Source organism: Haliotis cracherodii, unplaced genomic scaffold, assembly GCF_022045235.1.
Source record: "Haliotis cracherodii isolate W230 unplaced genomic scaffold, xgHalCrac1.p SCAF_18, whole genome shotgun sequence".
Lineage (NCBI taxonomy): Eukaryota > Metazoa > Mollusca > Gastropoda > Lepetellida > Haliotidae > Haliotis > Haliotis cracherodii.
In genome coordinates, this window is record NW_027266273.1 from 14264115 (window position 1) to 14276202 (window position 12088).

Sequence of the window (12088 nt, forward strand, 5' to 3'; positions counted from 1 at the left end):
ATAGGTTAGGATGGTAACATAATACCGCACGGTGGTATAGAGGGCATGGGGTTACAAATTAAATGTTTGGGGGAAGTACGTTTCAGATTTCCATTACCTTCTCTGTAGTAATGTCTGACATACATATATGATCACACACGCGCTCTTTGTAAAGAAAGAGTGTGAAAATTAGGATAATATATACAAAAATCTTTAAATTGATAATGCTAATTTTGCCTCAGTTATAACCTTGCCTATAATTTCATGTTGTTCTTGACAGATGACGCGCCTATCCCTAGTGCACCTGCTGACCTTTGCGTTGATTCACGTGACCTCACCGAGAACTGTCCCATCATCCTTCACGGTGGACGAGGACGACCTACTTGGGAAACTTACACCAAGACGAGCGCCCGTTATCTACCCACCCCTCCCGTTTAACTCCAGACATATTCAGCCTGATGAAATGACGACTCAACCGACAGTTATCTCCCCTTCTCCGTCTTCACTCTTCATCTATACGTCTCAGCAGAGTCAGATATATTTCCCCAATACGGTGAGAACTATATTTATAAATACATCATCGTCATCATCTATGATGTCATCGTTACAACCACCATCATCAGCCACAGATGTAGGTCCCCTAGAAACACCATCAGTGTCGACATCAGTTTCAACCACATCATCCAGCATCAATGACAACGTGATAAGATGTCCTCCACCCATTGTGGCTCAGCTGGGAACGTGGTCTAGCACCGACACAAGCTCTGAGACACGGTTAACAATAACTCCTACAAAAACAATACACCACACAGTCAGGACAACATCCCAGGTGGAACCTGAACCCCATCCTCACTCAACGTCAGCCACATCATCAGCTAGTCTTCCAGGACAATCGACCACCTCGTCCATCTCACACTCCGCAACCACAATGATGGTTGACAGTCTCACCCGAACACCACAACCGTCAAGAAGTGTCACAGAAACGTCCACAGGGTCACCACAGTCTAGTCTACACGGTTCCAAGACGGTTCTTGCTTCAGCACCAATGCTATCACATCTCTCACAAAGCACCAGAATGAACACGAACGTTGTGTCCATATTTCCAACAGCTACACATACGATACAAGCGGGGACAACCAGTGAGGATGCAGAGTGTCGGTCGACCTATCTCCCAGGGGACACTCGTCGCACTTTTGAACCCTACTCCAGGTCATCGGTTACCCTTCTTCCGAGTGACCTGAACACCCAGACAAGCTTTGACCTGGATGGGGAATACCTCTCTGTCAAGACTCTTAATTTTCAATCTGACTCACTTACAGCACCAAACGTCTTCAGTTCGACGTCCGGAACTCTGGATCAAAGCTCATTACTCCCTTCCCCTGACTACATAGTTGTGAGTAGGTCTTATGGACACCAGCTTCATTCAAGAAGAGCACCAGAAATGACACAAAGCTTTGATGTTGCAGCGGACCGGAACCATGGTTTGCACATCAACAGGAAGACAGATGTAAGTCGCCTTCCTCAAGCTCCTGAACCACTGCTGGGCTTAAACGCCGCCTTGAATGAACTTGCAGGCGTCAGTCACACAGCAGACGCAACGAGCTCAAGTAATAAGTCACTCTTGTCGATTCTTTCCAAAGCGCTGAGCTCCATGACAACCGAACCGTCACACCACACCAACAGCATACCCTTCCGAGCCAGTGACATGTTCGGGAGGTACCTAGCTCAGGGTGATGGTGGAGTTGATCCTCGTTCTCTGCCTGGTGATGTGAGTCAGACCCAGTTCACGGATATTACTAGCAACTCATTACCCCAATCTTCCAAACAGAATTTACAACGGGATGAATTTTCTACTACAACGTCCAAACGAGGTCCTCAGAGACAACTTCTCGGTGGCATGGAAGCATTAGCCTTAGGGAGGACTGTAGCCACTGTGACGTCAACAGAGACAACCCCATCGACAACAACCACCACTACAACGACGACTACTACTACAAGCGCTAAGACATCAATTCCTGATATCTGCCTGACGCTGTGTCGAGTGTAAGTATGCCTCGAGAGGTAACTCTTTAACACATAGTAATAAAATGACAAAATCAGTTTTCAAACAGTTTCCAGAACATAACGTTCACTAATTTGCTTGAGGGTTTGATTTTGTAGAAAAATATTTGTTCGAGTGTTTGAAAACAGTTCCTAACTAGCCGTGTTAACTTACATGTATGTTTGAGGGGAGGTCGGGTAGCCTAGTGGGTAAAACGTTCGCTCGTCACGCCGAAGACCGGTATAGGTATATCACGGCGTGTCAGCTATATGTGGGAGGAAAGCCCGAAGTGATGCGGGTCTTGGACGTTTACCACTTCTCTGCATAGTCCAATCAAAATCGCGCACCGAAATCGAAATCCGGTTCGTAAACTGTCGTGCAGATTTCGGTCGATTGCAAGATTTGCAAAGCATGTGCACCGCCAACTCGTTGTCAGCAGATATTTTCCACATCTTTTTATGTTTTGTATCAAGGTGCTCAGGTGATTTGATGCATTTCGCGATGTAAGACCTGTCTTACCACAATAAAGATCTTGATTATCAATCAGATCGTCCTGACCCGGCGCAACCATTTTGTGTGAAGCAAACGCAAGTGATGCGAGAGGTGGAATCTAATTGGTCCTTAGGAGAGGCTTAGAAGGGACATAACTGGTAATAGCCACTGGTGGCGCTACGATCGAGACCAGTAATTCCAGCCTAGTTCGGCAAAGGTGGAAACTGGACTTTTAAAGTCAGTTAACTCTCTTGCCTCATGAAGATGCCCAGTATAGATTGTGGGGTAAACTCTTCATACAAAACGGGTGGTCAGATGTAAGTACCGCTTCAGTAATACAGGTAGTAAAGTACGATCACAACGCGTTGCATTAAAGTGCTGCCTGGGAGGCACGGGTGGCTCTGTCGTCTAAGACGCCCGTATTCGCTGTGCAGAGTTAGGTCCTCTGGGCACGCCAGAAACCTATGATCGTGGGTTCGAATTCCGGTTGGCCCCATTATGTGTCTAAGTCTGTCTGCGCCATACCCGTGCTCGTGGGTTTCACCAAAGTGGTAAACGTCTGAGACCTGCATCACTTCGGGCTTTCCTCCCACATTAAACAGACACGCCGTGATATAACTGGAATACTGTTCAAAGCGGTGTTAAATCTTCACTCACCGACTACTCGTGAAGATCCCAGTAGGTCTCGGGATCGGGTGGTCAGGCTCGATGACTTGGTTGATGCAAGTCATCGTGTCCTAATTGCGTGGATCGTTGCTCATGACATCAATCACTGAATTGTCTTGTCCGGACTCGATTATTTACAGACCGCGGTCACCTAGCTGGAATATTGCTGAGGTGCGCTGTTAAACAACAAACAAACACTGACAAAGTCACAGTCATACACCGTGAATAAAAACTACAACAGGTGTATATTAGTGCCGCTTCGGTAAGTACGCACGTTGCATACACAACCACAGCAGAGGTTACATAATAATTATGAATATTCAAAGCAAAACATCACTTCAAAGACACTCCGTAACAAACCAGTTAGTTTTACTTTGTGGATATACATATTTTGCTCTCTCATGACCCCGTAGTCTCAGAAGATATTTTGTTTATATATACTATTTACCCGATTCATTTGTAACGTGAAGTTTATGAAGCGTTCATAAAATAACTCGGACTTGGCCTCGTCAATCTGTACATATTGATTCACACACAGTGTTGACCAGATTTAGCTACCTCAGCTCTTTATCTCTGAAAATCTATAATTTTGATGCAAACAAACAACTCCATTAAAATTGGAAAAGAGCCCAAGTGAGATGGGAAATTCAGAACCTATGAAAAGTCTAGACTTGCTTCATATAAAGCTACATCATCACAGGATAGACAAAAGTGAAAATAATACGGTTAAGGGACTGTGAGTCGGCGCAATGCATTCTTTGAGTGAGTGAGTGAGTGAGTGGGTGAGTGGGTGAGTGAGTGAGTGAGTGAGGGTTTGAGTGAGTGAGTGAGTGAGTGAGTGAGGTTTTACGCCGCTTATAGCAATATTCCAGGAATATCACGGCGACATTGTACCCATGTGGGAAAATCAGCCCCAGACCTTCGGCGTAACGAGCGAACGCTTTACCCACTAAGCTACCCTACTGCCCCCGCATTGTAACACGAGGTATAAAATGTGTGCACTGTGTGTGTGTGACTGTAGCATTGTACGTCTTTTGGGTGTACAGTGCGTCCATTGTGTGTATGTGACTGCAGTATTATAAGACTATAAGGTGTACAATGTGTGTACTGTGTATGTGTGACTGTAATAACTGTAAGACTATAAGGTGTACAATGTGTGCACTGTGTGTATGTGACTGTAGTATTGTAAGACTATGAGGTGTACAATGTGTGGACTGTGTGTATGTGATTGTAGTATTGTAATACTATGAGGTGTACAATGTGTGCACTGTGTGTATGTGACTGTAGTATTGTAAGACTATGAGGTGTACAATGTGTGTACTGTGTGTATGTGACTGTAGTATTGTAATACTATGAGGTGTACAATGTGTGGACTGTGTGTATGTGACTGTAGTATTGTAAGACTATGAGGTGTACAATGTGTGGACTGTGTGTATGTGATTGTAGTATTGTAAGACTATGAGGTGTACAATGTGTGCACTGTGTGTATATGACTGTAGTATTGTAATACTATGAGGTGTACAATGTGTGCACTGTGTGTATGTGACTGCAGTATTGTAAGACTATGGGTGTACAATGTGTGTACTGTGTGTATGTGACTGTAGTATTGTAAGACTATGAGGTGTACAATGTGTGTACTGTGTGTATGTGACTGCAGTATTGTAAGACTATGGGTGTACAATGTGTGTACTGTGTGTATGTGACTGTAGTATTGTAAGACTATGAGGTGTACAATGTGTGCACTGTGTGTATGTGACTGTAGTATTGTAGGACTATGAGGTGTACAATGTGTGTACTCTGTGTGTGTGACTGTAGTATTGTAAGACTATGGGTGTACAATGTGTGTACTGTGTGTGTGTGACTGTAGTAGTGTAAGACTATGGGTGTACAATGTGTGTACTGTGTGTGTGTGACTGTAGTAGTGTAAGACTATGGGTGTACAATGTGTGTACTGTGTGTGTGTGACTGTAGTAGTGTAAGACTATGGGTGTACAATGTGTGTACTGTGTGTGTGTGACTGTAGTATTGTAAGACTATGGGTGTACAATGTGTGTACTGTGTGTATGTGACTGTAGTATTGTAAGAGTATGAGGTATACAATGTGTGTACTGTGTGTATGTGAATGTAGTATTGTAAGACTATGGGTATACAATGTGTGTACTGTGTGTATGTGACTGTAGTATTGTAAAACTATGAGGTGTACAATGTGTGTACTGTGTGTTTGTGATTGTAGTATTGTAAGACTATGAGGTTACAATGTGTGTACTGTGTGTATATGGCTATCATATTGTAAGACTATAAGGCGTACAATGTGTGTACTGTGTGTTTGTGACTGTAATCACTGTAAGACTATGAGGGATACAATGTGTGTACTGTGTGTATGTGACTGTGGTATTGTAAGACTATGGGGTATACAATGTGTGCACTGTGTGCATGTGATTGTAGTATTGTAAGATGATGGGGTTTGCATGTGACTGTGGTATTGTAAGACTGTAGGGTATACAATGTTTGTAATGTGTGTATGTTACTGTAGTATTTTACGTCTATGGTTTATACAATTGTGTAATATGTGTATGTGACTGTAGCATTGTAAGACTACGGGGTATACAATGTGTGGGCTGTGTGTATGTGACTGTAGTATTGTTCGACTGTGAGGTATACAATGTGTGCACTGTGTGTATGTGACTGTAGCATTATAAGACTATGATGTATACAATGTGTGGGCTGTGTATGTGACTGTAGTATTTTACGTCTATGGTTTATACAATGTGTGTACTGTGAGTATATGACTGTAGCATTGTAAGACTATAAGGTGTGCAATGTGTGTACTGTGTGTATGTGACTGTAGCATTGTAAGACTATGAGGTATACAATGTGTGCACTGCGTGTATATGACTGTAGCATTGTAAGACTATGGTGTGTACAATGTGTGGGCTGTGTATGTGACTGTAGTATTTTACGTCTATGGTTTATACAGTGTGTGCACTGTGTGTATATGACTGTAGCATTGTAAGACTATAAGGTGTACAATGAGTGCACTATGTGACTGTAGTATTGTAAGACTATAAGGTGTGCAATGTGTGTACTGTGTGTATGTGACTGTAGCATTGTAAGACTATGAGGTATACAATGTGTGCACTGCGTGTATATGACTGTAGCATTGTAAGACTATGGTGTGTACAATGTGTGGGCTGTGTATGTGACTGTAGTATTTTACGTCTATGGTTTATACAATGTGTGCACTGTGTGTATGTGACTGTAGCATTGTAAGACTGTGAGGTATACAATGTGTGGGCTGTGTATGTGACTGTAGTATTTTACGTCTATGGTTTATACAATGTGTGCACTGTGTGTATGTGTCTGTAGCATTGTAAGACTATGAGGTATACAATGTTTGGACTGTGTGTATGTGACTGTAGTATTGTTCGACTATGAGATATACAATGTGTGCACTGTGTGTATGTGACTGTCGCATTGTAAGACAATGAGGTGTACAATGTGTGCACTGTGTGTATGTGACTGTAGTATTGTAAGATAATGAGGTGTACAATGTGTGCACTGTGTGTGTGATTGTATTATTGTAAGACTATAAGGCCTACAGTGTGTGCACTTTATATATGTGACTGTAATATTGTAAGACTATGAGGTATACCATGTGTGTACTGTGTGACTGTGAGACAGGTTTACAATGGATGAGGGTTTTTGGCATAGAATTGGGTAAATGTTTACAATGCTCATATAGCGCTGAGAACACTTTGTGGATCCGGCCTAACCTAACCTAAACACTAGCTAGACGCCTCCAGGACGAACTGAAAGTAAACAGCTATGACAAATGGAAATACAACTATAACATTAATATGTGTTTCATTTCTAGACATGAATGTTCGTTGTTCGTTCACTCGTATCTTAGCCATCATGACCTACGTGTATTGATCCAGTTGGTTATAAAACAGAAAAAAATCAGATTACATATATATAGAAAATTCTTGACATTGCCTTCTTTCATAAATTGTAACAAGTCACTTAACTCAATTTAATAGTCTCTCTGCTTTGTTTGTTATGTTTGTTTATGTGTATTGTTGATTGATTTAGCTCTTTTATTTGTCACCCTTCCATGAAACAATACATCGTTAGGCAGTATATCTGTCCTAACAATCCCACTGTGGGAGACGTGTAGCATCGGTTTCATTAATCTAGCTGTCTTGTGGAGGTGGTTGTGTAACACTGCATTGGGGATCAGGAGAAATTATCTTCATTACTCGTTCTGAGGATTCCAGTAATCCCATAGAAAATCCGGGGGCCACGTTAGGCCTCGCCATGGCGTCATTTACCGGGGTAATTGGATACAGTGTTACGTGCGTGTTTCATTTTGTTGTTAGCATTAATGTCACGTGAAAACATGATGTACATCAATCTTTAAATCAGTTTCCGTCTTTGTCTTCAATTCCTGTTTGGAATGCGTTGATAATCTGTGGATGAATGTATTTTGAAAATAGTAGGTTTAAGCCTAACTAGCGCAGCATGTACAGCCATGTGGTGTATCGGGACAATTATAGTCTGGAATGTAATTTAAGGCTCAGACGTTTACTACAATATCTGAAAAACTATTGGACCTATTCCAGTCAAAGTTGGTACGAGATTATTAAACAGTCATACATAACTGGATATTACATTTAGATACAATCGGTGCATGAAAAAAATCTGTCTATTTAGCTATCACTACATTTCATCAACAACCAGACCTGTTCGTCACGGGTGGAACGAGCATTCACTGTAACAGCCATCTGCATAATGCTAACCCTGCGTCACTGGGCCCATATGACACAGTTGAACCAATCAACTCAACTCGAAAGGTTGCACGGGAATCACGCACGCAGAGTTTATAGTAAACGTCGGTACCTTAAATTAACTTCAGGACTATATACACAAGACTAATAGTATATTAATAGTTTTTTCCCGTTGCTATGTTGTGCAGCTTTAGCTGATGCAAAGAATACCCTTAACGAGTGAGTGAATGAGCGAGTATGGTTTTACGCCGCTTTTAGCAATATTCCAGCAATATCACGGCAGGGGACATCAGAAATGGGCTTCACATATTGAACCCATATGGAGAATCGAGCCCGATCTTCGGCGTGACGAGACCTTTTATGAGCATGTATTTGACACTAGAATCTAAAAGAATACATGCGGATTGAAGACTACAGATGACCACATGAAAATCGTGCTAGGTGACACCACGCCACGCCACGCCACGACACGCCACGACACGACACGCCACGCCACGACACGACACGACACCACACGACACGACATGACACGACACCACACGGCACGACACGATACACCACACCACGCCACGCCACGCCACGCCACGCCACGCCACGCCACGACACGCCACGACATTCCATGGAGAGGCGTACATCATCATGCCCTTATTATTACACCACGCCACGCCAAGCCATGCCACGCAAAGCCACGCCACACCACACCACACCACGCCACGCCACGCCACGCCACGTCACGCCACACCACACCACATGTGTAATTTAAAAATCTTGAACGCGACGGTGAACCCACCACACCTTAGAACTAAGAGCTACATTCGTCGACCACATTTGATTGTTGGGATGAGAAATAAGACCACCCACCACCTATTGATTTGAGAGAATAAATAGCAACTGTCGTGTACAAAATGTTGACAAAGTAGTTTCAAACAACCATCTGTCAGGTGTTATTTGGCACAAAGGAAACAGCCACTCTTATGTCAGCCTAAGTACTGGAGACATGCAATTACACATCTCACACACAATGTTACTGTTTGCAGGGGCCAGTGCCCGCCGTCGTGCGTCGGAAGGGTGTCAGGATGGAGTCGATGATGTTGCTGTCGCCGGTGGACGGTCCGACGTTGGTTGATGGGTCCCTGTCGCGTTACAACACAGGACGACAGTTGACGCACGAAGCAAGAGGAAAGGCAACACCAGCACATCAAGCCCGGGGGCACTTGGCGTCATTGTCCAGCATGTCTTTAAATAGTGCCTTGATCAAAAGGTTCATAGTTGTTCGACTAGAGGCACGCAACGTTCAGCTAATCAGCAAATGCGTCAAGCACCTGTAGACTTATTGGATGCGTGAAACTCCGTGGCAATTCCTGTCGAGAACTGTTCAACAGCCAACAGAGGGTCAACACTGGGTCATCAAGAGTGTGTCTGACGCGTTGCCATCACATTCCGTAGTCACAATCAATCAAATAACGTCATTTTAAATTTTAATTGAATTACAACACTCCAACTTTGCCCATCCTCGTGGGCCGGCAGTTATTTCATGATTGTTTAAACAGGAGTGGGTAATAAATTTACATTCATAACGCGCTAATTTCCATTCACGATGACCTGCTCGAAGCGCACACTGGAGGGTTTCGAGAGATATAGACAGGACAGGTTTTGCTTTGGTTCCCGCACTCAGCAATATTCCAGCTAAATGACGGCGGTCTGTTAATAATCGAGACTGGACCAGATATTCCAGTGATTGACATCATGAGCATCGATCTACACAATTGGGATACGATGACATGCATCAACCAAGTCAGCGAGCCTGACCACCCGATCCTGTTTGTCACCTCTTACGACAAACATAGTCGCCTCTTACGACAAGCATAGTCACCTTCTACGGCAAGGATAGGTTGCTGATGACATATTCTTCCAGGTTTTGAGTACAACGATATTCAGGAACTGTATGTTCAGCTGTGAGAAAACTGCGAGTCATCGACGCATGATGCACGTGAAATGTGTTCCTTTAGCACATGCAACTCGTTCTTTTTAACTCGGGGTGTGAAATGCATCTCCCGGGGGATGTTAGTCAATTACCTACATGTATATATTACTTAACCATATCCATGGGACTATCATGAGCAAACACAGCCTTGATCAAGAAAAGGGTATATTTGTTTCTATTTGTTCTTTATATGAAATAAATGCAACCCAATTACATGTATGGCCTCTATAGTGTACAACATACCGAATAAAACACATTTATCACCATTCTTCATCTTCCCGAGGCAAGCGTGGCTTTCCTTTTCACCAGTATCCTGAATGAGCGATTGACGAAATAATTCGATACCATGCCACTCAAGCGTGAGTTTTCCCACTTTTATCAACTCGTGTTCATATATTTGATATCAAAAGACACGAGGGTCAGATTCTCTATATCAAATTTTATATTTTTGAATGATACTAATTTATGGTGTAAATGAAACATCGTGTAAATGGAGAGAAACAGTCAAAAACTTTCTAAATGATATCAGATTGTCAGAAATATGCATAAACCCATCTATTTGCTGAACGTTAGGGCTGGTCTCAAAGTTCGAAAGAATTCTCAAAGATCGATTCATTCAAAAGTGGCATTCAAAAGGTTTTTATTACCAACAGTTGAAAGGATTAGCAAAAGTTGAAAAATTCTTATTACTTCCAAAACATATATATTTATTTATTTGATGTCAATCACTGGATTGTCTGGTCCAGACGCGATTACTTACAGACGGACGTCATATAGCTGGTATATTGCCGAGTGCGGCGTTAATCAATAAACAAATAAACAGCAACGAGATCAATGCGGTTGGCGTCATTAATAGGCGTCACTTCCTGAATCCATTTGGGAGAATCGGAAAGTTGGCTTGCATCGCTGTGGATTATTTATGTCACGTTTACAGTAGTCTTTTAATCGATCCATATGTGGGAAGAACAATCGTTAATTATGAGCTTTTTTGTTTATATTAATATCATTCATTGTTAATAATATGTTTCTGTACTTTTATTTTCTGTACATTGTTGCAACGTTTACATAAGTCTCGTTGGCTTGTTGCTCGAACCAGTCCGTTCTCGAGGAAACAAATATGTTTAAATCACATCTTCCTGTGGAGAAGAAGGGAGAGCGTTTCATTCCAAATGCAGTGTGTGAACGTACACAGATGTTATAATAAAGCATTGTGACGTCATCGTAATAGGGTGATCCGTTTTTTGTCCAGCTTTCTTCAAACCTCCCAATAAAATTCTTCAAAGGACGTTAATTGATGCGGTTATCACCCACATTCTCCCTTTCTTTCCCACATTTGAATAACCACATTTTAATGAGCTAGCTGAAGGTCGTTTTGCCTGTAACGCTCAATGGCCTTTTATTAATTTCTATCACAAGAAAAAACTCTCGAACGAGTAATCTCTCATGTGTCGATGAAAAAAGTCATATTCTGAAATTAGAGACTTCATCTGATATTGTTATTAGTTGGGAAATGATGAAAAATGGTGTCTCTTCATTATGCTTTGCTTTATTCTGCCCTGACAGCTTCAATGTGTGGGCTTTGTGGACCTCGCCTTGGGTAATATTTGCCATGAAGATTCAAATTAACGAGCTGTGAGCATGGTGGAATCGATTTGTATAACCTAACATAAACCGATAACATTTTAGTTCTCCACTATATAGGGAGGAAGGTGAAAACAGTAAATGTAATTTATATTGCATTCGACCCGTGAAGATCCGGGGTAGAATAGGTCTTCAGCAACCCATGCTTGCCGTAAAAGGCGACTATGCTAGTCGTAAGAGGCGACTAACGGGTTCGGGTGGTCAGGCTCGCTGACTTGGTTGATGCATGTCATCGTATCCCAATTGCGTGGAACGATGCTCATGATGTCAATCACTGGATTGTCTGGCCCAGACTCGTTTATTTACAGACCGCCGTCATATAGCTGGAATATTGATGAGTGCGGCTTTATACAACAAATAAACAAACAGATATTGCATTCTTAATGTAAATATTATTTAGATTTTTTCTTCTTCAAATACATGCCTTCCAGAGCATAATAAGACATTTCAAATTCCTTTTGTTGAATTGTAATAACATATATTGTAACACATGGCAAT

General features: G+C 42.3%; 1 protein-coding gene across 1 annotated transcript; it reads left to right on the forward strand.

Moving 5' to 3' along the window:
• The first annotated feature begins 259 nt into the window (after window positions 1-259).
• On the forward strand, window positions 260-9054 carry LOC139465964 (uncharacterized). The gene is made up of 2 exons (XM_071247987.1): window positions 260-2022; window positions 9003-9054. Exons 1-2 carry the CDS (start codon window positions 260-262, stop codon window positions 9052-9054), a joined length of 1815 nt encoding a protein of 604 aa, XP_071104088.1.
• The last annotated feature ends 3034 nt before the right edge of the window (window positions 9055-12088 follow it).

Excerpts from the sequence above, each read along its gene's own strand:
- LOC139465964 (XM_071247987.1), top strand. The coding sequence starts at position 260 with ATGACGCGCCTATCCCTAGTGCACCTGCTGACCTTTGCGTTGATTCAC. Across the intron at positions 2,023-9,002 it reads TGCCTGACGCTGTGTCGAGT|GGGCCAGTGCCCGCCGTCGT; the intron begins GTAAGTATGCCT and ends TACTGTTTGCAG.